Genomic DNA, 26956 nt, shown 5'->3' with positions numbered 1-26956 from the left:
CACATTAACCAACTCTCTCGCGTCTAACATGAGACGTCGCCCAACTCCGCACATCGTTTCTTTTTTTCCACGTGGCGTCAGGTCGTAAGCGGTGCCGGATTCAACACATTCCTGCGGAGGGAGCTGGTAGGAACGTTGGGTTGCTCGGGCAATGGCCAGGGTCAACGGCGGCGTGGTGTATTCCGCAAATATGCCCGACTGTAAGGGCGGGCACAAGCCGGCGTGAGTAGGTTAAACGTTGAGTTTTATAAGGGCACCACGGGGTGACCAGCCCCTCCCCACCCAGCCCCACCCCTCCCACCCTCCCCACCCAGCCCCTCCCCACCCTCCCCTCTCTCTGGGTGGAGAGAGGCTGGGTAGGGAGGGTGGGGAGGGGATGGGTGGGGAGGGTGGGGCTGGGTGGGGGTGGGAGGGGTGGGGCTGGGTGGGGAGGGGCTGGTCACCCAGTGGTGCCCTTATAAAACTCAACGTTTAACCTACTCACGCCGGCTTGTGCCCGCCCTCACAGTCGGTCATATTTGCGGAATACACCACGCCGCCGTTGACCCTGGCCATTGCCCGAGCAACCCAACGTTCCTACCAGCTCCCTCCGCAGGAATGTGTTTTTATTGTCTTTGCATTTTATGTCGGTGTACAATATTTTAATAGCCCCCCCCCCCCCTTGAGTGGAGGTGCTATCACATTTAAAATAAAGACGGTTAATAAATAAACGTGATTCTGATGTTCGCTGTCACTGGTTGGGATGGCACGTGGGAGGGTGGCGGGGCGAGGTGGCAACGCGTGGGGACTTGCCACCAGAGGGCGACCTCGAGCAGCGGGCCCGGACCCCACCGCGTGTCTCGACGGCCCCGGGGGGCTCCCAACAAACACCCGGGGAAGTGAGTGGGTGGGTGGGTGAGTAGTGGGGTGGGGGGGGCTAAATAAATAATTAACGAGAGGGTGGTGGGTGGGGGGAGTTGTTACGGAGAGAAAGGAAAGAAGGTGGAGACACTGCCGATTTGCTTCGGCCGGCGTGGGGTGCTTAGGGGGTGCTGGTGGTGGTGGTGCTGGTGGTCGTGGTTTGCGTTCGGCTTGGGATGCTGTCTGGATCGCAGGGCGAGCTCTGAGTCGCCGAGGGCAAGCACAGCCATGCAAGGTGAAGTACGACTCGGGGCAATCAGCACGTCTACGCGAGTTTTCACATCGCCACCCTTTACGCACACGCGCGCGTCCACACCGCGTATAGACAGAGATCACTCGGGGGTGTTGGTCTTCACGACCTGTTGGTGAAAAGTGCTGTTAGCGAGCAGCACCTTGTAGACGGGGTGGTGTGTGGACGAACGCCACGCACGTTCGCCACCGAACGCTGCCCGTGACCGGGATTCGAACGGCGTCCGCTGGGTTCAGTGGCGCAGTGGTCAGCGCTAACCACTGCGCCACCGCTCCCCACGATCACACACGCGAGCCGTATGTATGCAGGTCTTGCACACACACACACAGTGGTGTGTGTGTGTGCACACACAGACACAGTGGTGTGTGTGTGTGCACACACACGTAGGGTGCAATATGCACATGGTCCGAGTTTCACGCGCACAAACTCACAGGAACGTGTGCATGAACGCGACTACGTACACATGCATACACACACGCGCGCAGGTCACTGCACACGTGTACACAACACGCACACGTGTGCACAACATACATGTTGTGTTGTATTGCTCGGACAATCTGTACGTGCGGCAAACCGATAACCGGTTCCCCCCCCCCTTGTTCTCCAAACCAGTTACCGGTAATGCAAGAAAAGCTGATTTTAACACCGCTCATGGATCACGCACAACACACACAACAACACACAACAACAACACACACAATACACACAACAACACACACAACAATAACACAACAACAACACACAAACTCGACGTCAGCTTGTATGAAAGTGTAGCAATGCACTTTATTAAAAGCCTTTACTACTCAACAGGCTCTGTACGTGTGCACGTGTGTAGCCGCCCCACCACCCCCTGGTCAACAGCACTCGGCTGAAGGCTACCCCCACCTCTCCCCTAGGTCGACTCAGCCTCAAATGAGTACCTGGCGCGGTGTGTAAAGCGTCGCCACTTTGGGGAGACAAAGGCGGCCGGGCCGGGGTGCTGGCCACCTCACCCCAATGCCGCGTGTCGTGCCGGCCTTCCATAGGCTACTGCACTCGCGAACAGCACTTGCCCCCAAAAGTCCGCTAAGGCTACACGGGGGATCTTTGTCTTGTTGGGTAATCGTTGGTACTCATAGGCACAACGTTGTTCTTGCATGATTCAAGTCACTCGTAAGAAACAACAACAGATCACACAATTGAACAAAAAACAAGTTACCCCGTTTCACGTGTCGTGTGATTCATGCTTTAGTTATTTTGGGGTTAGATCGTTCCGGTAAACAGAATGTGTTCGTTTTGTTGCACTAGAAAGCGTTCACCAGCCGACAGAGCCGATCAAAGCAAGTCGCCACGTGTGGGCACACACTCCGGTCGATTTGGGGGGTTGAAGCAAATCCGGAGGACGAACGTCGACATTTCAAAGCGAATTTTGAGAAAGAGTGGACAAATAAGAGCAGTGTTTTACCCTTTCTGGCAATGAAACGGGTGAGATGTTTAGACGTTCAAACAGCAAATAATTTATTTTGCAAGGAATAAAGTTCTGCATTAACCACACACAGTACCTGTGGTGAACACGCAAACACACATGCTCTGATAATTTTATATGGATCGATTACGTGTGATCAATGCAGACTTTGTCTTATTTTTTTAACACTTTGATACAGGCAAAACAAAATGTGCCATGATAAAGTTTGACAAGTTTGTACGACAGACCCAACTTGTTTTGTTTGGCTGTGTCGGGTGGTGAACGGTTTATAGTTTTTTTTAAAGAAGATATTATAGACTCCATGATCTTCCCCAGAATAAACGAATGATGGGATCGTAATATTTGGTCGTGAAAGCTTACGCGTGAAAGCTTTAAGCTCGCGCGTATGATGTTCGCGATAGGCTCAGGAGGGATTTTTTCACCATCGGAATCTTTGCTTCGTCTGCCGGAGGAATCCGACGAGCTACGGAGCCGCTCATTTTCGCAGCTGTCCCCAATGTGGGCGAGTCGTGGTGCGCAAAGCCACGACGAGAGAGAGAGAGGGCTTCATGGGAGAGACATGGAGAGAGGATTTCGTGGTGTCCACCACACACACACACTGTGGGGAGCGGTGGTGTAGCGGTTAACGCGCTCACGGCCAACACCGGTGACGATTATCTGAACAAGTCCTGGGCCTCCCCTAGGTCGACTCAGCCTCAAATTCGTATCTGGTGCGGTGTGTAAACTTCGCCACTGGGGAGACAAAGGCGGTCGGGCGTGGTGCCGGCCACCCACCCCCCTCGTGTACCGTTCCGGCTTTCATAGGTGCTCGCTAACAGCACTTGCCCCTAGAGTCTGTTAAGGCTATACAGGGGATCTTTGTCTTTTGTGGTGAACACATGTGGAACACACGTGCGCGTTACGCGCATCGCGTAGAATGCTTGGCGATGATGTCAGCGCTTGCACGTTGTGTGTGTGTGTGTCCACGTGCATGTTTGTATGTACGTATGTACGTTGAACTTCTTTCGCACCGTACGTAGCCAACCGTGTTTATTTAGGCCCATCGTGTACGCGCAAAGGCCCGTGTTTTGTCAGTCCAATCCACTGCTGGATGAGGGCCTCCCCCGCACCCAGCGAGCCATCGAGGGATATTTTAGTTGACCATATACTTCACCACGTTTAGATGGTCAGTGTGGTGGTGGTGTGGGGGTGAATGCAGTACTGTACAACAATGTTTTTGTTGCACCGTCCTCTGCTACCCAAAATGCCTTTTGCACAAGGCGGCCACCCACCCAGGCTCTTTTCCCTGCTTAGCTTGCGAGATCTGATGAGATGAGGCGCATCCTGGAGGGTCTGCTCAGTCATTGTAATACTATTACTGTCATGTATGTTGTATGTACGTTGAACTTCTTTCGCGCCGTACGTAGCGAGCCGAGCTAATCGGAAGTGCGGGGGAAGGACAGCAAACTTTAACACACACAAAAAACAGTTCTAAAGAAATTAGTTTGACTCAGCAGTGGATTTAGGACACAGTGGTCGGGGATTGCTGGCTGTGTATTTATCCAGGATAAAAAGCCTCCCCGAGTCTCAATGCTCTGTGAGCAGGAGGGTCCTGCAACATTGGAATTGTTTTGCCACATCCCAGTGAATGGGTGGTTCGTTCGGCCTTGAGTGTGGGAGGAAGCGGGAGAGCGCAGAGGGGATGAATAGTCGAGGACAGCTCGGATGGATTCAAGAATGCACGACCCTTCTGCTGCCCGCTGGCCATATCGTTCGTCCGCACACGCTATTGCATATCGACCGTTATGTGTATATTCAAGCGTTTAAATTGTGTTATGCGATGGCACGTGTACGCATAACGTATGCTATCTGTGTGCGAATCGTACATATGCGTGCGTGTGCACTGCGCGTGCAATGTTGATGAACAATAACCAAAAATATCCCCCCATAAAGCCTTTAACAGGCTGTTGGGGCATGTGCTGTTAGCGAGCACCTATTGAGGCCGGCATGGCCACGCCTGGCCACCTTTGTCTCCCCCAGCGCAGATGTTTACACACCGCACCAGGGTATTCATTTAAGGCTGAGTCGACCCAGGGGAGGCCCGAGACCAGTTCGGATATTCGTCACCGGTGTTGGCCGTGAGCGGGAATCGAATTTGGGTCGCCGGGTTCATAGCGCAGCGTAGCGCTAACCCCTCCACAACCGATAATGCACACTCCTACATACATTGACAGTGTAAGTTTACACAAAGCAAATTATGTTTACACATTACGAGAGGAATTAAAAACTCTGACTTTGTGAGTGAATGCGGACCCCTAACATCAGCACACTATTTATTATACAACGCGGTATCCTGTTTGTGTAATTAGGACAAGCAGCTGTTTCAATATCACAAATGTAACTGATAAACACTTGGCAACATTATTTCCGCACATTTTTTTTGTTACAAACCTACATTTTTTTTTTGCACGACAGCAAAATTGTAGCAAGCTCGAATTGATGACCAGGGTTCCATTTTCGTCAAATGAAAAACTTCAACCGCAAGCGACTCAATCGGGGACGCCTGCAAACACCCAGGTTCAAGCATCGCCTCCCTCCCTACTGGCAGCAAAGTCATTGCACCCCCACAGGTCACTCTTGCAAATGAGGTTCATCCTGGTCTCTTGAGGTCTCACATGGTTAAGCAAAATACTACTTCTAATGAATGGAGATGGAGCGATGACATCGGCTCATACTGCGGGGTTCTTGACGCACCGCTGCATTCGCAGAACTGTTCGAGATGACGACGGCTCGGGTAGATCATGGCCGATGACGATCACGACAATGATTGGCGCAAGGAAGCGCTGCAAATGCAGAGAGCGCGTTCGGAGAAGCGGTCGCTGTGCATCAGCGCGCGGGCGTCATTGTAAACACAACCTCGTGCGGCGTCACGTGGCCGGAGTGAGTCGGGCACTGGGCACATTCTCAAACGTCGGCACGTGGCGACGCACATCGCTCGGACGCTCCCAGCACCCTCCAAATGAGTCCTCTCCCACCCGCCCCCACTCTTCCTCCGCGGGACCGGGTGGCGCAAACGCGTTTAGGTTCGTGGCACCGGGAGAAGCTGGGGAGCCGCGGTGGCTAGGAGATGTTGACTCCCTCGCCTGGTATGCAGGAGAGGTGGTGGGTTCGATGCCGACAACTGACGTCTGTGTATTTGGAGTCTGCGTGTCTCTCTTCTCGCGGTCGCCAGGATTTTTCTCCGGTTCATCGGGGTTTTCCCCTCCACGTTTAGACTCAACATCACGCGTTTAGAGTATTTGGATACTTACTTACTCTTTGGTTCTTTCGATACCAAAGAGTATGGATCCCTCCACTCACGAAAACTTCAAATCTAGAATATTTGGATGTTGTAAATTTCGACGCAATGAGTAAAGCCAATTCGTTGAGCTATCATTTGTGATAACCGCGTCGCTTCTGAACAAGAGCTGTATAGCTCAGAGGGCCTTCTTACCGGGCAAAATAAAAAAAAATAGTTTACAGAGTTTTGTTTTGAAATCTGCACCGCTCAAGCAGAGCGACAGAAATTGAGAGCTGGAGGAATGGAGCGCTGCCTTGTTGACAGCGTGACCCCTGGGCAACGGCTCAGTGGGGGGTGGGGGGGTGCTGGCTGGACATGCCATGTGGTGTGCATTCTTTTTTTTCCTCTTTAAATTTTAAGGCAAGGGCGGCGGGCGGGAGTTTCCGGATCACTGAGATTTTGTTAAAACTCCCAAAACCCTGTGGGGGATTGGTCCCAGTTTGGCCGGGAAGATGGCAGTGCTAAAAGTGGGTAAATTAACCCCAGGCCACGAGGTAGGCAGCACTGCCAAGTGGGCTCACGGACCCATCCGTTTTCTCCGGATACGGAGAGTTTCCTCCCGCGTTCAAATCGTTCTTAAGAGAGGAATTGGCCTAACAACGTCGTGGTGGCAGGGCCCTGCTGAGCACGAGCGTTTTACACTCGGCGACCCCTTCACGGGCAGCTGCGCCGTGGGGATTGTGGGGCCTCCTCGTGGCACCCAGAGGCGGATATCGAAGCCTCCCAAGGTGGGGGGGAGGTGGGCAGAGGAGGAGGGGGTCATCACCCCCCCCCCCCCCCCCACCAGCTCCTTAGATCTTCTTGGTTCTTTCGGTAAAGTCACGTAGAATGGAAAGAATAAATAATAATAAAGTAATTTTATTTCATTATGTTGTATTTTTATTATTTTATTATTTCCATTCTACGTTACTTTACCGAAAGAACCAAGAAGATGAATCCCTGCAGTCACGAAAGCTTTAAATCGAAACTCCTTAGATCCCACAACTGACCGGGAGCAGCAGCAGCAGCAGCAGCCGTCGTGTGTGGCCAGAGAGAGATGATTTCTCCATCGGCGGCCACAAACAAACACGCCACGGCTGGAGTAGCCAGCCCTGGAGCGCTCGGCCCGCGCTGGAGGTGGTGCCACCCCGTGCACGCGGACTTCTCGCCCCGGTCCCTGAGAGCCTTGCTTCTGCGAACGCACGTGCACATCCTGGAATGAGGAATGCATTTTTCTTGGCGCCACGGAGACAGTGACAAGAACCATGTGCACAGCGCGAGAGTTGGATGGGGAGGACGGAAAGAACCCTGTAGCGATACGAATGCCCGCTGTTTACCGAAGGAAGCCTTACATTTGAGTCTCAAGACTCGTTTGCTTTCGAGGGGAGGTCCTGCTACATTGAGGTATTTGGCCAATTTTATTAATGAGCGTCTGGCTTTACGTGGGAGGAAACCGGAGTAGCTGGGGAGAGTCACGCGCGCGAGCCGGGAACAATGTTCCAAGTTCCGCACAGATTGAAACATTCCACTCGCTGTGTGAGCATCTTCTTGGCCACCGCGCAGTGGAAGCCTCGGCGCTATCCCTCTGGTTCTAGATTTGAAGCTTTCGTGACTGCAAGGATTCATACTCTTAGGTTTCTTCGGTAAAGTCACGTAGGTAAAAAATAAAATTAAAATTAATAAAAGTGAAATAAAAAAAATACAAAATCACGATGTTTCGGAGGCCAACACAAGCTTCCGTCTTCAGGTGGAACCGTCACAGCACGATTGCTGTATCAAGTCGTGTTTTTATTTTTTTTATTTTACTTTTATTAATTTTAATTTTATTTTTTACCTACGGGACTTTACCGAAAAAACCTAAGAGTATGTATCCGTCTGGTCCCCAAGGAGTCGCGTGCAATCCAGGCGCCACCTTTGCTTACTTAGCTTTGGGTGCAGCTGGGATGGTTTGATCGTGAGAGTCGTGCAAAAAAGGAATAATAGGTCGGGAACATTATGATTCATTGAGTCATAGATTAATAAGCTTGTTACGCGTGCATTTTAAGAATCGATGATTTCTGATTCGCGTCTATTGCATGTGGTTCATGGATACTGGCCATGTAACGATGCAGTCATTAGTCAAATATAATGAATCCCTTCGCTCACGATACTTTCAGCTGGTTTGTGATGTGATAATCAATGATGTTCAATGCGTATGTGGAGAATATAAATAACAAAATAAACGTTTTTTTACAAATCCCATCAGCCACACGACCATCTGGGAGCACTCATTTCAGCAGATTTGGGTTCAACGTTTCAAACTCTGGATCGGTTGTTGTCATCCATTGTCTCATCGTCTGGGTCAGACTTGCTTGAACTAATTCTGCAGGTGAAGTGCTAGATGTTTATAGGCAAGGGCCCTCTCGATTAAACATTGGTCCTAGTTTGTTACGTAAATTTAACCGGGATCAATGATTCGAATCGGTAACTTTACATTGTCGAAAGATCGGCGCTTGCTTAACAACCCTGCTCCCAGCGCCCAGTGTGCTGCTTGTGTTGGCCAGCCCAGCGGAGCTCGGGCACATCCAAGTGACCTCATTCTTTGTCCATAAACCTCGCAGCACTGGGGACTCGTTTGAGTTCCTGCCGATCTGTGGGAGGAGGAGGTAGGAGGATGAGATGTGGCCGTGGGGAGGTATGGGAATGAGGTGGGTGGGAGGAGAACTTCACGGGTTGGTTCCCCCTGCCTAGGGGCCCCTTGCTGGCAACGGTGGATTAAAAATTCCCAGTCGATGGGACGGCACTCCGTGGTGTCTCTTAGCTACGCACAGCCGGTCCGTCCCGACGACGACGACGAGGAGGTGGAGGAGGTGGAATGCGTTCCGTGGTTCACGCTCCGCGCACCGATGCGCGCGCGTGCGTGCACACGTGCCCTCCGTCAAAGGAACGATTTGCCGTCGCGAAAAATAGAAACGGGAATCGGCTGTGACGGCGGGCGCGTGGGGTTTGTGTAATGGCCCGAGAGAAGAGGCGGATTGCGTGGGAAGTGCGTGTGTGTAATGTTATTATTGTTCATAATATGTTAATGATAATTTTACAAAGCGCCTCCCGCATTGAAATATCTCCAAGCGCGCCGTAAGTAACTACGCACAAGTCTAGATACAATCCAATCGGAAATACTGTAAAAGCTCGTAACAATAGTCATAATACTGACAACTACACTCGCAATAGAGACAGAATGCAGACAAACTATGACAAAAGCTCGTAACAATGGATAGCAACCCAGTATTGGTAAAGTCCAATCAAACTACAGGAACAGCCAAAGAATAACAAAGAGGTTTTCACGCCAGAAGTGGTTCCGCTCCAATTCGCACGGTTGGCTCCGCACGACGTGCAGGAAGTTCCACGTGGCCACACACGTCAACGTCACAATTGCCGACCATAGGTCAGGATTAGCGTTCGACGTTCCGCGAGGAATCTGTGCAAGGAGTCACTCAAGGCTATGAAGTGGACTCTCCTACCGGCTGGGCGCTTGGCTCGCCACGCGCCCTCCGCACGTCCAGCAAGGCGGGCGGCCGCGTCCCCTGCCCGGCTGCTGTTTTATCGACGGGAGCAGACGAGGTGCACGTGGGGACACGGTGACGGCCTGCCAAGGCCTACCCCCTCCTGCCCGCCACCCACCCCCCCTCCATCTGTGCGCCTTGCAAAAGCAGAGCTGCTGCTGCTGCGTCAGCATTTCAATAGCGTCATCATTGTTGTTTTTGAACGGGGGGTGGGGGGGAATGCACGTGAGATGTTTTCACCCCACGAAATAAACAGCGCGACATTGTCCATGAACAGAGATGAATAGAGAGGCGTGTGGCTGGGGACAGCCTCCACCCCCCCTGCTTCCCAGCGTTGTTGAAGTCACGGCGTGGCGACTTTCTTCCCAGACGCCTGCCGCTCGCTCTGTGCTGCGGGGTCTTCACTCACGCCGCTCGCAACTTTTATCGGCACCGTCAATCTCGCGTCCCTCTCCGCCCCACCCCCCACCCCAAGCATAATTCTACTCCTCGCTCCGTTCATACGAATTAAACAAAAAAATACACATCACCGAGACAATATCACTCTTCGCGTTGTGTCGGGCCGTCCAATCGTTTTGCGCCAGCGTCATGGACCCCACGTTGTCGTTATCGCACGTGTCCTCAACTCCGGGTGGTATACTCTTAGTTTTTTCGGAAGAGTCACCATGTAGGTAAAAAAATGAAATTAAAATTAATAAAAATAAAATAATAAAAAATCACGACGTTTCGGAGGCAACACAAGTCTCCGTCATCAGGTGGGACCGTCACAGCCAGATTTGCTGTATCAAGTGAGGCAGGGATTCCAAGATGCAAGTTTGTTAAATACAAGTTAAGGGGGAGGAGAGAGGGGGGGGAGCTTATCCGGGTGGTATACTTAGCTGTAATTCACAGCCGCGGGTGGGTGAGGGCCACCCCACGCTGTGTTGATCGTGGGGGGCTTGGGAGGGAGATTTGATTGTGCCATACTTCACCACGCTGGTCAATGCGGGTTGGTGAAGGTGACGGGGGTCTGCCATCGGTTGGGGGAGATCAGATCGCACTCGCCACTGATGTCGCCCCACAGTCGGGAATTCTGAATTCAAGTTGCCAAGTTCATAGCAGAAGTGCGCTAACCACTGTGCCACCATTCCCCCCTCCAACAAAACACTTATGTAGGGTACATACACGTTTATTACGGAGCATATTTAAAACTCCACACGGGATATGGGTCCCAGACGGTACGCTAATCGTTGATAAGATTTTAAGGTAAAAAAAAAGTTCATTAAATAAATTGTCTTTAATTGTATGTTTGTTTGTTTTATTGTTGTCGTTGTTGTAGCTCGGGTGGAGGAGGGGTGGTGGTGTGGTCCTCGCCCAATCCTGGCAGAGCCTGGCTCCAAAACTCAACAAGCATAATAAACAAAGCGGCTCACGCGTTCAAGTGAAGGGTGGATTAATCGCATCTCAGCGGTGTTTGTAGTTGCCATCGTGAGCCACTGTCGGGTACACGATGGCTCTCCCACCACCTCTCGCTGTCTGGCCGTCTTGCCGTGCCTTAGCAGGGTCAACGTTCACCATTCGAGCGAGTGCTTGACACAGATTTCGAGAGCGTTGGTTTGCCACCGATCCGCGGATTTCACCGATTGACGTCCATTCTCCCGTCGCGAGCTTAACGTAAAGGGGCTGTCCATAAATGACGTCACGCGATTTTGGAGATTTTTGACCCCCCTTCGTCACACGGCGTCACAAAGAGTCAGACCCCCCCTCAAATATGACGTCACAAAGCTCTGCCCCCCCCTCCCAAAACCATATTTCCATTATGAAAATAAAACATGCTTCAAATCGCTTTAAATTATCGTCATTGTAGTGCGTATTTAATATGGCGCTGCACTCTGATGTTGTAGGAGTGTTGATACAACGAGCGTGCTGTGACGGTTCCACCTGAAGACGGAGGCTTGTGTTGCCTCCGAAACGTCGTGATTTTTATTTAATTTTTATTTTACTTTTATGAATTTTAATTAAAAACATTTTTACCTACGTGACTTTACCGAAAAACCCAAGAATATGACGAAGGCCTCTTTGAGTTTGACCGCAGCGTTGTTGGGTGGAGGGGCAAAAATAGATGACCTCGGAAGCCGAGAGGTCACCGTGCATTGTGGTCCGTGAGCGGCGTGAGCGGTTCACTGACGAGGCCCTGCACAATGGCATGTCGGATGCGTTCAAGTTGACGAAGCACACGCGCATTGAATGGCGCGCGCGCGATGGACCAATTATTTTTAATTCACGCAAACTGTATGCAAGCGATGTGCTCATGTTACGTTTGTGTTGATGGAGCGTAAAAACCCGGGCGTGAGAGAGATGGACGAGAGAGGAAAATGAACCGAGTCTTGAATTTGAATCGCCACGCCGATGGGGTATGGGCGCTCTCTAACGGGATTTTTTTCTCCCCCGCGCGCGTGTGTGCGCTTGCAGATGACGTGGGCGAAGGGGAAGAGATGCAAACCTATCCCTGGAAACACCTGGGTGAGTGGACTTCCCGCAGAGCGTTTATACTGAATCGGCGGCATAGCCATCGAGTGTGCAGGCGGTGCGACTGCACGGGGCACCACGAAGATGGGGGAGGGGGGGGGGGAGGAAGTAGGGGGGTAATTGGGCAGGGGGCCCCGCCTATTACAACTAATTTTACTTTACCAGGTCAGGCCCACTGAGTTATTAAGCTCTTTTTTTAGAAGCGACCTGGCCACAAATGATAGCTCAACGAAGTTGGAGGGAAAAACCGGAAGACCCGGAGAAAAATCCACACGACAACGGGGAGACGGAACTTGCAAACTCCAAATATACAGCAGCAGGTGTCAGGGTCGGGATTGGACCCACGACCTCCTGCACACCAGGCAAGGGGCTTCACATTTCGCCACCGTGCTGAGATGTTAACTACCTCGCCAATTCGCAACCATTCACTCACTCACGCTCTCTCACCACACTCTCCCGCTCACACTCGCTCGCCACGCTCTCCCGCTCACACTCGCTCACACTCGCTCGCCACACTCTCCCGCTCACACTCGCTCACCACACTCTCCCGCTCACACTCGCTCACCACACGCTCCTCTCTCAGATGCTGCTGCAGAGACGCGAGCCTCGGGCTGCCCTGGCTGCCGATCCCAGAAGCTGCTGCGAGCCTCCATCTCCGCCCTCTACCCGGTGGCCGCTGCCCTGGCGGTGGCCGTCGCCGCCCTCGCCTGTATCGGTACGGGCGGCGCCGATGCCACGCTCCACCATCCGCTGCTGTGCATGAAGGCCGTCCCACATCGCCGCCGACGACGCCTCGCGCTCTCGCGGTGCCGTCACCTCGCTCGCCGCCGATCTCGTCGGGGGCGGATAGTGAACGCGCAACTTTGGGCAAACTTTGCCACGTGTTTGGAACCGTTGGGCCAAGTTGGCTCAATGTTCCATGTTTGCTGGGGTGGTGGGTGGGGGCGGGCTGGGGAGGGGGAGTGACCCAGGGCCAGTTCTGGTATCACTCGCGACCGATATTCTGTAACGATGGAAGAGAAAACACCGATGGAAATGGCCGAGGATTCATCTCTCTCTCTCTCTCTGTCGAGTGGGGGGCGTGGGGGGTCTCGGAGTGCCGTGCGTCGAGAGCAACTCCGAGCCACTGGGAGCCTTTAGCCAAACTTGGTGGAATGTAGCCGTAAAACATAGGCTGAGGCTGACAGAGAAATTACATATTTTTGTGTTTGTTTAATAATCTGCGTGGGGAGCACGTGGGTGTGTTTTACATTCACCGTTGAACTTGCGCGTTTTGGCGCTTCCACGTCTGCGGCTCCCGCGCGTTCACCAAACAACCCCGCACCTCGCCAGCGTGGTGAAGTGCGGTCAAATAAGCGCCCCCATCCCATGACCCCGCCGCACGCCGTGGGTAGGGGGCCGTCTCCCAGCAATGCATCGACAAATGGCCGTACGTTGCGCACAAAGACAAAGATCCCCCGTATAGCCTTAACAGAATGTAGGGGCAAGTGCTGTTAGCGAGCACCTTTAAAGGCCGGCACGGCAAACGAGGGGGTGGGTGGCCAGCACCACGCGCGGCCGCCTTTGTCTTCCTAGTGGCTACGTCTACTACACACCACACCAGGTACTTATTTGAGGCTGAGCCGATCTAGGGCAGGCCCAGGACCGGTTCAGGTAATCGTCACCGGTGTTGGCCTTAAGCGGGAATCGAACCCGGGTCGCCAGGTTCATAGCGCAGCGTGCTAACCACTGCATCACCGCTCGCGCTCGTGCGTGTGTGTGTACGTGGTTTGCGTTAATATTTTAACGGTGTTTACGTTAAGATTTTAATCATTTTAATCATAAGCGGCTAGGAAGCATTACGCGAGGTTTATATAGATATATAGAACAACAAAAATGCAGTGAGTGGAGGTGAATTGAGTGGCGAGGACTGAGACGGAATGAATATGCGCTTAGCTCGGACCTGATAATCGGGTCAGGGGACAGTCAATTATTTTGGAGCGGTAGAGTCTTCCAGAGATGGGTTTAGCGATAGGGAGGGGATCAGGGATGCGTCCTGAACCATCTCCTCTGATAGCTGTAATCATAACAGAGCGGCCCGCTGTACCGGTGGGGGTAGCCCCCCCCCCACTCTCCTGGGGGTTTATGTCCTGGGGTTTATTTACTTTCATCTCTGATAACCTCTTCTGCTGTTGCACACACGTCTCATTTACAGCGCTCCTCTCTCTTAACAACCCCGCCCTCCCCTCCACAGATACGAATATGTAAGAGAGTTTTAAAAAAGTCGGTTAGACATCTGTTTTCAATTTGGCAAGAGAATCTCTCATCGCCGATTCTCACACAGGCGCAGAGGTCCATCTCTCGACGCGTCGGCACCTCCACCCAGTTCGTGGATACGGAGCCAGAGAGAGCGCCGCCCGAGGCTGCAGCGGTGTTCACGTCAATACTAATAACAGGGCGTGTGTTTCTACTGTTGGGAACCATTCTAGGGCAGCGGTCCACAACCTGTTTGGCACCAGGGACCCGTTTCGTGGAAGACAATTTTTTCACGGACCGGGGGGAGGGGGGGGTCATCATTGGGTCTTTCCCTCTTTTCAAAGAAGCTCTCCAGCGACGTTTGTTTTTTGACTCATTTTGGCTACTAGGGGTTAGAGCTTGTGGGTTTACTGTGACTGTGACCAGTGCGCAGTGCGGGATGGAGGCGCGGATGGAAGTGGTCAATCATAAAACAATGGGGGCGGGTTCCACGCGCGGACTCACCGCTCTCACCTCCTGCTGCTGTTGCTGTGCGGCCCGGTTCCTAACAGGCCACGGACCGGTAGCGGTCCGTGGCCCGGGGGCTGGGGACCCCTGTTCTGCGGCATCCCGGGGGGTGATAGGTGAGTGGAGTTCCCTAGTGCGGGCGTCCTTAAGAGGATTATTGCACAATTAACCAACGAGCTATTTGATGGTTGTGATCGAAAGAGCAGCGCAAGTAGAATGTGTGACGGCAAGCGGCATCGGAAAAAACGGTTCGGTACAGGCACAGGTCATCCGTACGCGACGAAAACACGTGCGACTCGAAAAGGACGGAGCAAAAGGTGTGGCAGCAGAGAGGCTCAAGGAAGAAGTCAGAGATGCAAGTAATCATTTAATACTTTAATAATAATAAATTACACTTAGCGCGTTTCAACCAGAGGTCACACGACGCTGCACAGAGCTAAAAGCGAGCAAATAAATAACAATTATAAAACCTAACATAAGCACGCACGCTCACGATTTAACCACGGGTACAAATACCCCCCCTCCCCCACACACTCCCAAAGCACAGAACCAAATGAATCAGGAGAAACGGCCTTTTAGTAAAAAAAAATGTCTTAAGGTGGGATTTCAATAAACCGAGGAACTCAGCAGATCGAATATTCAATGGAAGTGAATTCCACAGCTTGGGCGGGGGGGGGGAGCTCTGGAAGAGGCCCGGCGGGTCACCCATTGAACGGAAGTAAGCTCCGTGCTTTGGTTTAACTTTGCGAACGCCGAGATTCGAAGGATGCCTTCAAGCTGCGAGCTTCGGGCAATAACACTGAACCCCTCTGCGTGTCGTAAAGGCGTCTTAGTCTGGCTGCGGGCATTTCCCTCCCCCCCCCCCCAAAGAAGTTTGCTTTGCATCATTGAGACCTCCTTTGCCAGTAGCAAAATATAATAATGGGGTTTTTACCCTTTTATCTGGCACAAAACTGACACCCGTAAAAAGGTGTCAGTTTTTTTTGTGCCAGATAAAAGGGTAATTAAAACTATTATTATTATTATTATTAAAGTTTGCTTTGGCCCGTTAATGTTAAAGGTAAATTATCCACGGTTAGGGGCCGTCCATAAATGACGTCACGCACCTGGGGGGGGGGTCAGACATTTGTGACGATGTGTGACGAGGGGGGTGGGGGTTGAGAAATGTGACGTCATATCAAAATGCGCAACTTTAAATAAATATAGACAACACGTTCTACTTAATTAAATAGACTTTTAAATAAATGTTTTCTCCTACAACATCAGAGTGCAGCGCCACATTAAATACGCACTACAATGACAATAGTTTAAAGTGATTTGAAGCATGTTTTATTTTTTGGTTGGGGGGGGGGCAGAGCTTCGTGACGTCATATTTGAGGGGGGTTTGACTTTTTGTGACGCCGTGTGACGAGGGGGGGGCGGTCAAAAATCGTCGAAAATCGCGTGACGTCATTTATGGACAGGCCCCTTACGGATACACGTGGCTTTGATTGGTGGAACGAGTCCAACGGTTTGACGCGCCCGGGATAATGAAGGCGCATCCACCACGTACATGGAATGCGCCCGTTTGGTTTCAGTTCGTTTGACTTTGCGGTGTTTTAAAAAAAACAAAGCGTTTCGTTCCTCGTCAGGCAAAGAGAATTGAAAAAAACCGTACGGAACATTTTCCTGTATCGTAGTCCTAATTGGTTGATGGTTTTGTTGTTTTGATTTAAAGCTTTCGTGACTGCAGGGATTCATATTCTTGGTTCTTTCGGTAAAGTCACGTAGAAGGGAAATAATAAAATATTGTTTTATATTTTTATTGTTTTATTATTTTATTATTTCCCTTCTACGTGACTTTACCGAAAGAACCAAGAATATATAAGTTTTGTTGTTGTTGCTGCAAAAAGTAGTAAAAAGCCACTTTATCATATCAGCAATGAGCGATATGTCGCAAAGGCCTGTGTTGTTGCAGTAATTGACCTCCCGTGTGGTGACTGCTCTTGTCGACGTCCTCAGGTACACAGAGAATGTATAAAAACATAAATATATAGACTAGCTTTACTACAGGATTCTTGCCTTGGATTAATACACGGTCTATGCGGAGGATGGGGGGGGGGGGGCGTGACGTCAGAAGGCACACTGCGTGACGCTGCCGCATGCGGGTGACATCACAGATGTGACGTCACCGCTCACTTGCCGTGCAAAATATATCCATTATTGCGCCCCCGCCCCCCCCCCCCCAAAATACAAAAGTCTATTTTTATACTTTTTGCATTGTGTACAGTCTGGAACCTACCCACATGCCAAATTTAAAGTTTGTTGCATGTCGGGAAGTATGCTAAACATTTCGAACAGACACATAATCACACATTTCCCTTTTATATATATAGATGTACCACTGCTATATGTGGCCAGGCATCACCATGCCACGCGACACAGTGCTTCGACTCGCAAGCAGCACTTGCCCCAACAGCCTGCGGAAGGCTACATGGGGAACTTTTGTCTTTGCGCGCGGGTTGCAGTGCTGCGCAGGGCTGACGGCGCCGCCACCGTCTTGCAGGCGGCGCGGGACGAGTCGAGGGGGCGGCTGGAGGGAGTGGAGCTGAGCCTCGGTCAACTTGGAGCAGGTGCAGCGCTGTCCCCTCGTGGCGTTCTAGATTTGAGGCTTTCGTGACTGCAAGGATTCATACTCTTAGTTCTTTCGGTAAAGTCACGTGGGTAAAAAAATGAAATAAAAATAAATAAAAATAAGAAATAAAAATCACGACGTTTCGGAGGCAACACAAGTCTCCGTCATCAGGTGGGACCGTCACAGCCAGATTTGCGTGCCAAAGCGCCGAGAGCTGCCCCTGATGATCGCTCGCACCCCCCCCAACTCCCCCGTGCGTCGCTTTCAGACGCGCTAGCGCAGAGCGACGTTCCCGACGGTGTGTGAGCGCACGTTCTGAACAGCGCGCAACGTGCGCGGACGGAGCAAACCGTCGGCAGTTCCCGAAGAAATGCATTGCGTCTTCTTGGTTCTTTCGGTAAAGTCACTTAGAAGGGAAATAATAAAATAATGCAAATAAAACATAATAAAATACAATTCTCACTGAGAATCGTATTTTTTTATGTTTTATTTTTATTCTCACTGAGAATTGTATTTTGTTATGTTTTATTGTTATTATTTTATTATTTCCCTTCGACGTGACTTGACCGAAAGAACCAAGAAGACGAATCCCTGCAGTCACGAAAGCTTTAAATCGAAATGCATTGTGGCCCTCTTGTTAGAGGTCACCATCGAAGTGCATTTTGAGTGAGATGTGACCCGGCTGACAGCGGCAGCAGCATCAGCATTGCACAGACAACAGACAGACATTATTAGGACTCGTCAATGCGGCGCAGTCGCCAATGTTCGCTCCTGCAAAGTCTGCTTCTGGGAACCACGCATGGATGCGGCAATACTCCCTGCTTAAGTAGCCGCTCGCCGTTGGTTTAGCCGCTCGCCGATGCCATTGGTGAAGACCGAATGCCATAGCCACGACGCCAGGTCCCGTGGCTCCACCAGCGCGTTGGGAGGCGAGGTTTTGGTGGGGGTCACACCGAGGGTTTGTCAAACTCGTGCACCCCTGCCAGGGTGCGTTAAAATCCAAAGAACGCTCGGTAACATTCGCATTGACACGATAGACGGTTATTTTCTTCGACAGCGTGCTGCCGGATTAACACCTCGAGACAACGCGAGTGCAATATGTGTTCACGATGTTAAGAATGTGGAGCAGCGTCACCGTCGTTCACGCAAATTGCTTCTCTCGCAATCGCCGAGGGACCACGGACGCAGCCGGGCGGTGTGATCTCACCCCCCACCCGTTCTCCGGTTTCTTCCTAGAGCTAAAAGCCCGCGGTGCGATTGGCGATGGCACAAACGTCCCAATGTAGCAGGACCCTCTGGAATAATCATAATAATACTTTCATTTTATATAGCAGCGTCATTCAGGCCAACAGCATCCCACAACGCCGCGCAGTAATGATACATTAGGAGCAAAATCCCATTTAAGCGGTTGGCTACGTACGGCGGGAAAGACGGCCAACACACACGCATACACACACCGAGCATATGAAAACCCTACGACTGCCCAGCACCAAAACAAAAAGCACAAAGACAACAAAAGAAGAACCGAGTCAATCAGGCGACAACAAGGGAAGGGTCTATATCGTTACTCAGTGTTGCTACCCCGAGTAAAAATATAACATCTATTAAATTATCATATAGAAGGGAAATAATAAAATAATAAAATGTAAACATAATAAAATAATTATCACGACGTTTCGGCCACAACGCAAGCAGCCTTCCTCAGGTGAAGAACAGGTGTGTCGGAAAGACAGCTGTTCTTCACCTGAGGATGGCTGCTTGCGTTTTGGCCGAAACGTCGTGAGAATTGTATTTTGGTATGTTTTTATTATTATTATTTTATTATTTCCCTTCTACGTGACTTTACCAAAAGAACCATGAAGACGAATCCCTGCAGTCACGAAAGCTTTAAATCGAAATTTTCATTATCACAATTCATATTCGTGAGCGCGATGCGATTAATTTCTCACGCGACGTCGTGTCCCCCCCCCCCCACCTCCCCTGGCCCGCGTTCACCCCCAGGCTGGGACACGGGGGCAGAGATCTCGGACGTGCGTGCCCAGCTGGGCGTCGTGACGCGCCACCTGCGCCGCTACAAGCTGGCGGCGAGGGAGCGCGCCGAGCAGCATGACAGCTTGGACCGTCTGGTGAAGCTGAGCACCGCGCTCGCCTCCTCGGTGGACGACGCCAGCGCCTCGGTGCGGGTGCTGCACGCCGCCGCGCTCCGCGCCGCCGTCAACGCCTCGCGGACCGACCCCACGCTCGCGCAAAGTACGATTGCGCCGCGCGGTGTCCGCTTGCAGAGAGATGTTGATTGCTTCGCCTGGTACGCAGGAGGCCGTGGGTTAGTTCCCGACCCCCTGACGCCTCCTGTATATTTGGAGTTTGTGGTGTCTCTCTCTCTCCCTGCGTTCGTGTGGATTTTTCTCCGGGTCCTCCAGATTTTCCCTCCCCATTTCGAAACGTCTGAGAGAGGACCGTGTGGTGAGCGAGTGTGTGCGAGCGTGGTGGTGAGATGGCGAGATGTTAACTACTTTGCCTGGTGTGTAGGAAGTCGTCGGTTAGATCCCGACCCTGACGCCTGCTGCAACATTTGGAGTTTGCGTGTTCTCCCAGTGGACGCGTGGATTTTTGTTGTTGTTGTTGTCTACGCACGGTGCGAAAGAAGTACAACATACATACATATGTTGCTCCACATCTAGAATAAACACGCGCTGCCTGCTATATATTTCCACACGATAAGCCACTTCTTTGACCTATCATTTGTGGCCAGGTCGCTTCTGAAAAAGAGCGATATAGCAGCTCGGTGGGGCCTTCTTACCTGGTAAAAATTAAATAGTTGAAAGTTTAGTTCCACCACGATCGCTCGCGTTCTGCTGGATCTGGCTTAGAATCTAGGATGGCAAGAGCAGCAGCCGGAGCGTGAACCCAGTAGGGGGATCGGCTCTCTCGAGTCGGCGGGCGCGGTGACATCGTTGTGACCCTTTGACCCCCGGAGCGGCGGTTTCTAAGCCGGCCACGGACCTTGTCGCGACGCGCCTCGCTCCCCCCTTCCTGTGTCTGCCCCGTGGGCCGTGAGGGGTGGAGGTGTCGCTGCGCAGCGCCGTGCGGGAGGAGCTCGAGCCGGCGGTGGACGAGGAGGCGCGTGGAGCGCGCTCCCTGGAGGCGCGGCTGGCGCTGTGGCTGGCCGGCCCGCGCGCCTTCCTGGCCGAGACGCTGCAGCGCGGCGAGCACCGGGCCACGACGCTGGGCCTGGCGCTGGACGCGACGCTGCAGCACGCGGAGCGCTTCGGCGGGGAGGAGGAGGAGCGGCTGCTGCGCGAGGGGATCGACCAGCTGGGCCGAGCCGCCGCGCAGGTCGTGAGAGCGAGCGAGCGCGTGAAGGAGCGGGCGATTTACACCTCCCCCCCCCCCACTTCGCCCCCCACAATATTGTCACATCAGCCTTTCGGTGAACTCAGTAAATGTGAATGTTGCCAATTGTCATGTCCGGTCTTCCTCAGTACACCGCCGTCTCCCGTAACGTTGCTAAATTAACGCAGTCTGCGTACTTTTTTTCTCTCATGTATCGTCCGACAACAACTTTATACATAGAGGACCACAGAGCTTTGTGGGGGAATTTGGCACCCGCTCGTCTGTGGTTCCTCTTGGCGACTGTGAGTCGTCCCCTCTCCCTCTCTCTCTACGAGAGCGAGCGAATTGCTGCCCGGTGAAGCTTTGCAAATTTCATGTTTTTATTTTATTAATATTATTATCATCTTCATTCAGAATAGTTTCTTCCACCTCGTCGTAGCCGCTCACGCCGAGGTCTCTGGCAGAGAGTCGTGTTCATCTTCACGATTCAAGATCCTTCCTCCACTAGCAAACCAAAAAAAAGACGCAAAATTAACGCTGGCCGAAGAGCAATACGGTCCGGGCCCTCGACTGAACGTATGTCTGTCTGTACGCCATGTTGATCTTCTTTCGCACCTTAATGTAACCAACCGTGCTTATCAGAGGTGCGGGGGAAGGACAATCAATTAAACACAAAGGCCATGCCGGTGGTGGCCGAACGTTCGATGTTCACTCGGCAGGCGCCGGACTACGTAGAAGGTCGGGTTTGGCCGGGGTGGCCATTACGGTCCTTTGCCTAGGGGCCCATCTCAGGGGTCTGCAACCAAAATAACAAGAAGAGACATTTATGTCGAATTCGATAAAAATGTACGTTGCGAATGGACGTCGTGTGTGCGAGGTGAACGTTGTTTGAGTTGAACGTCGTGTGAACGGACGTCGTCTGAACGTACGTTGTGCCAATTCACGAACGCGTTTCCCCGCGGTGGTGAAACGCGGCCGGTGGCGCTGCAGGCGTCGGCGAGCGCCAGGGAGCACATCGCCGAGCTCCAAGCGGCCGCGGCCGAGATGCTGGAGCTGACGGAGCGCGCGGTCAACTTGTCGGCGGCCGTGAGCGCGCAGGACGATGCGCTGCAGGTGAGGCTCGTGACCTACGTGCCAGGGGAGTCGATCGGCACGCTCGCCATACTTGCAATGGATCGACGATTTGCGGGTCCGCGGTGCGGTGCGATCGGTGACTTTGGTGGGATCGTGCGTGCGGTCGGAGGGGGTGCCCTAAAGGAATGGTCACGGATTACATTCCTCGTGTGCGCAGGACTTGGCAGAGCAGCTACGCTACGTGGAGAAGCAGATGGAAGTGAAGACGGAGAGCGTCCACTCGCGCCTGGAGATTCAGGACTTGGAGGTGAGTGAGGTCAACCACCAAGCTGGGGCCGTGGCAAAGCCTCTCGCCTGGGGGGTCGGCAACCTGCGGCTCCGGATCTGCATGCGGTGGATCGTTAAGGAACTGCACGGTGGTGTTATTCAAATATTTTTTTTACCGAATTCGAAAAAAAATGTATCTACTTGTTATTTCGGTTGCCGATCCCCAGTCTCATCGGTCCACCCGCCCCACCGCCGACGACGTGGTGAATCGCTCAGATTTGGGCTCGCGATTCTGTCAAAAAATAAATAGTGTAATTTCCTTTGTCTCTTTCGATTTAAAGCTTTCGTGACTGCAGGGATTCATCTTCTTGGTTCTTTCGGTAAAGTCACGTAGAAGGGAGATAATAAAATAATAAAAATAAACATAATAAAATACAATTCTAACGACGTTTCGGCCACAACGCAAGCAGCCGTCCTCAGGTAAAGAACAGGTCTGTCGGAAAGACAGCGTCTGAATGAGCACCACCAAGCTTGGCAGCGTATATTTAAGCTAGGTTAAAGGGGGAAGGGCGCCTTGACAAATTTGATATTTGGAATTTGGAATTTAATATGCAAATTCCTTTGTCAAGGCGCCCTTCCCCCTTTAACCTAGCTTAAATATACGCTGCCAAGCTTGGTAGTGCTCATTCAGATGCTGTCTTTCCGACAGACCTGTTCTTCACCCGAGGACGGCTGCTTGCGTTGTGGCCGAAACGTCGTGAGAATTGTATTTTATAATGTTTTATTTTTATTATTTTATTATTTTCCTTCTACGTTCCTTTGTCTCGCTCGTATTGTCTCTTTTACTTGTACTGTCCGTCTGGAGGTTGCTGCCGTGCTGCTTGGCAATCGCACGCTCGCTGCATGAAGGGAATAGAGGAGCTGCGTGAACTTCGCAGTAAAATTGGATTCGGTTTGCACCCAGCGGGCAACTCCACTCGATCCCGTAAATCGGATCGCGCGAGTGAAATGCGTGTCGTACATGTACGTATGTACGTTGAACTTCTTTCGCACCGTACGTAGCCAACCTTGCTAATCGGAGGTGCAGAGAAAGGACACATATACAAACATACACATGATAAACCCAATTAATGCTCAGCTGTAATTGTCAGGCTCCTTGCCCTCGTCCGCGATTCCATTACCGCGGAACTGACCGTGCACGGGCGAATGTTATTCAAAGGCAACGCGCGGAGGTGACGCTACCGCCCCCCGTCTCTCTCTCTTTCCCTCCCGAATGCGCTCGCGTCACCCCCTCCAAACGCACGCGCACGCGCACGCCAGGTGCAGAACGTGCGCATCAGCATGAACGGCACGGAGCAGCACCTCGCCAGCCTGGCGCTGTACCTGAGCGAGGTGGTGAGCGGCGCTTCCGAACCGTCGGGCGTCACGTGGGCCGACATGGCGCGCATCTCCCACTCCGCCACCCTGGTGGGCTTCAACCTGCGGGTGATGCGGGCGCGCCAGATCCTGCTGTCCGACCGGCTGCACATGGAGGCGTCCAATTTGTCGGCGGCGATGAGTGAGCTGAGGCTGCTGGACCAGGACAAGGAGGTCATCGCGCACGGCATCACAGTCACCGTGCAAGGTCAGAGGTCGGCGCTTTCGGATGCGCTTCTGCGGCCGTCTGGAACGCTCTTCCTGCCGGTATTAGGAATCCACCGGAGCTGTGCACTTTTGCATCATCTCGATTGACAAACTCACTTCTTGAGAAGTGAGTTTTGTGTTTAGCTCCTTGACCTTCCCCCTCACAGTTGCCTACGTACGGTGTGAAAGAAGCTCTCCATACATAGGTCGATCCATCGATCTTAAATTCTAGAACAAGAAAAAAAAATGCCGCCTTTCCCACGTTTTGTCTTTCGACGTGTAAGTCAAAGTTTTTTCATTCAATATCTGCTGTACATTAGACTCGTTAGATGATAATATTAGATGATAACAATAGTACCAGATCAGTCTCGCACACATCTGTCCGCACACACCGTCTGCACGTAGACATAACGTGGATACGACTGTAATTGTGGGCGTGCATTTCTCCTCTCTCTCTCTCCACCAAGGCTTGCCAGGGCCCCATGGCGAGGTTGGGGACACGGGCCCCTCGGGGGCATTAGGCCACCAGGGCCAGAAGGGCGACGTCGGAGACCTGGGCGCCGCAGGACGCCCCGGGCAGAGAGGCGTCTCGGGATTGCCTGGCCACGAGGGGGTGCAGGGCCTGACAGGCCCGAGAGGAACCCCCGGCAAAAGGGGCGAGAAGGGGGACCCGGGAATTGTCGGCTTCGTGGGGCCTGACGGACCCAAGGGGCTCAAGGGAGAGGAGGGTCTCTTTGGCGATCCGGGCCCACCCGGCCCGGCCGGCATTCACGGCCCCGAGGGTCCCCCGGGCTTTGTCGGGCCGCCGGGCCCCGCGGGAGAGATGGGAAGGCTCGGCCAGAAGGGCGACGTGGGCCCTCCCGGCATAGCCGGCCCTCTCGGTGCGCCGGGCTGGCCCGGCCCGCCCGGCGACCCGGGGCCCTCCGAGCCGGAATTTGAAGACGCGTCGGAAACCGCCGAGGACGCGTGGGATGGCACCGACTCTCTGCCAGGGACGGTTGGCCCCGATTTGCCGGCAACGACGGCGACGGTGGCACGGGCCTACGATCAGAGCCCGTCTGGCGGCGAGGAGGCGTCTGCTCCGACGCCGGAACCGCTCGCGACCCCGCCGGAACCGCTCGCGACCCCGCCGGAGGAGGCCTCGATGGTCGGCGACACGCCCTAGCGGCGTGCAGCGCGTCGGCACGGCGGACCCTCGCGAGCTGCCACCGCCACCACCCACGGTCCGCGTCGCCGCATTTGGCGGTTTTCTCCGTTCGAACGGCGCATTCGCCCGATGATCGGTAAATACGTCCGCCGTGTGACGTAGGGAGTGCCGATTTGCATTAGAACGGAGACGTTGCTGTGCGCGTGAATGCGCATGCCGCACGCGTGTGTACCCAACGTGAGCTGGAGAGCTCCCGTGTGCGTGTGTGTGCGTGCGCGCAAGCCGTTCGCTACGAAGTGACGTGTTTTGCCACCGTGGCGCTTGTGCCAGGCTGAGTGCGGTTCGAGAAAGTCGCGCGACGTGTCGAAAGCTCCCTGGGACAGGAGGTCACGGAGAGAGACCCAAGCGTTGTGGGTCAACATCCCGGGATGACCGACGGCTGGATGGCACCACCTGTGGTCGCCACTGTTACGCTTCGCGCGGGATGCTCACATGCATTCGCGCGAGGTCCTATGTGACATGCGATGTGTTGCCAACCGTCGGGCATTTGCAGCGTGTAACGACTTACTTTCAACACGGCCGATTGGCAAATGTGATGAGGTTTATAATCGAGGTTTTTTGGGTTAGAACGCGCAAATATATAAATGTGTCGTTAAACCCGCCACCACCCTACACAGCCAATTACCAATTCGTTACTAGTACAGCACTAGTGTATAGTTTAGTGTATAGTAGTGTATAGCGTAGTGTATAGTGTAGTGTATAGTTGTGTAGTGTATAGTGTAGTGTAGTGTGTAGTGTATAGTGTAGTGTATAGTGTAGTGTATAGTGTAGTAGTGTATAGTAGTGTAGTGTATAGTGTAGTGTACAGTGTAGTGTATAGTGTAGTGTATTAGTACAGCACACCGCTGTGTTGGAGAGCCAAGCCACAACATTTACAATCTGAGTACGACGCGTTTATATATTTACGCGATCTAACCTGCATTGTGGATGATAATGTTCGCGAAAGCCTCCTGCGTGTGAAAGTGGTAAGGTTTATAGTTGGTGGGTCACCGACATTGGCAATCGGAGGAAACCTTCCCGAGAGGAGGGTAGCACGCATGCCGATTGGTCAATTTGTTCCTGACGTGTCGAGCCATTTAGATTTTTGTTTATCTTTTGGGGACGAATTCTGTGGCGCACACCCGTTCCTGACACAGGCCGGGCTTAGAATAAGACAATGAATGATTATTCGTGCGACCGTGCAGATATTTTTTTACCCTATGTACACACGTTTCTCAATAGCTTAGTTATTTACGTATTGCAAAACAAATTATATAAGTTATATACATAAAAATGATATACGTGTGTGTATATTTATGAGATGTTATCCTTCAGAGTGCGGTTCGCGTGCACTTTATTTGCGGTCACTTTGGCAGCTGCCGCCCCTCTCAATTGCTCCCCGCTCGGGAAATCGGTGTGCGCTTCGATAATTATTACGGCTCATATCAGTTCCTAGGATCAAGATGTACATGTATATAATAATAATAATAAAAACACAATTTATAATGCACACATACTTCGCGCATCGGAGGCAGTGTTCGATCGAGAATTGGAATGGCGCGGAACTAGAGCTCAAAATTCTCTCGTACGCCAGGATGAACAGGCGAGGGCCTGGGCAGGCCAGGGCCTTGGCAGGCGAAGGCCTTGAGCTGCTGCTTGAAGGTGGACGATTGGATGATGCTGCTGCTGCTGCGTGTGTGTGTGTGTGCAGTGGGTCAGAGTTCAAGATTGCTGTCGGTGCAGCTACGGTGAAACGCTGCTAAGCCAGTTTTCTGGGCACGATGAGCAGATCCTTAGATCCGCTCTGTAGGACGCGGTGCTTTGCTGTGGTCAGTTGAGTGACAAGGTTGGAGAGGTCCGTGGCGAGACTTGGAGAGAACCAGAGAGGGTTTGGTGGCACAGTGTAGCGTTCCTGGGCTCTCTCCTTGAGTCGATGGGGAGCCAGTGCAAGGTTTTTAGCGTGGCCGTAAAAGCCGTATGGCCGTGCATTGACGCCGATGACAGCTGTAGTTTGCCGAGGTGTTTTCTTGAAATGCGAGTAAGGTCGGCGTTGCAATAATGAAGACGAAAGCCGACAAGTGCTGCGAGCCGGAGAGTTTTTGCAGTGGCCGGAGCGAACATTGGGCCGACGTTCCACGAGGCACATCGAGTCGA

At 52.5% G+C, this 26956-nt stretch overlaps 1 protein-coding gene across 2 annotated transcripts; it reads left to right on the top strand.

Annotated features, from left to right (window-relative positions):
• Positions 1-967: 967 nt before the first annotated feature.
• On the top strand, positions 968-26318 carry LOC144717937 (uncharacterized). Of its 2 annotated transcripts, none has more exons than XM_078593756.1 (10): positions 968-1135; positions 11907-11957; positions 12547-12678; positions 17213-17317; positions 19321-19569; positions 20378-20655; positions 21643-21765; positions 21944-22033; positions 23314-23676; positions 24084-24233. In XM_078593756.1, exons 1-10 carry the CDS (start codon positions 1129-1131, stop codon positions 24135-24137), a joined length of 1452 nt encoding a protein of 483 aa, XP_078449882.1. In that variant the 5' UTR covers positions 968-1128; the 3' UTR covers positions 24138-24233. The 2 variants fall into 2 exon arrangements, with proteins under 2 accessions (XP_078449882.1, XP_078449881.1); XM_078593755.1 differs by having other exon boundaries at positions 987-1135; positions 23314-23617; positions 24084-26318.
• Positions 26319-26956: the final 638 nt, after the last annotated feature.

Source organism: Lampetra planeri, chromosome 4 (genome assembly GCF_965212315.1).
Source record: "Lampetra planeri chromosome 4, kcLamPlan1.2.h2, whole genome shotgun sequence".
Taxonomy (NCBI): Eukaryota; Metazoa; Chordata; class Hyperoartia; order Petromyzontiformes; family Petromyzontidae; genus Lampetra; species Lampetra planeri.
The sequence above is the reverse complement of the archived record's forward strand: the minus strand, read 5'-3'. Positions and strand labels throughout refer to the sequence as shown.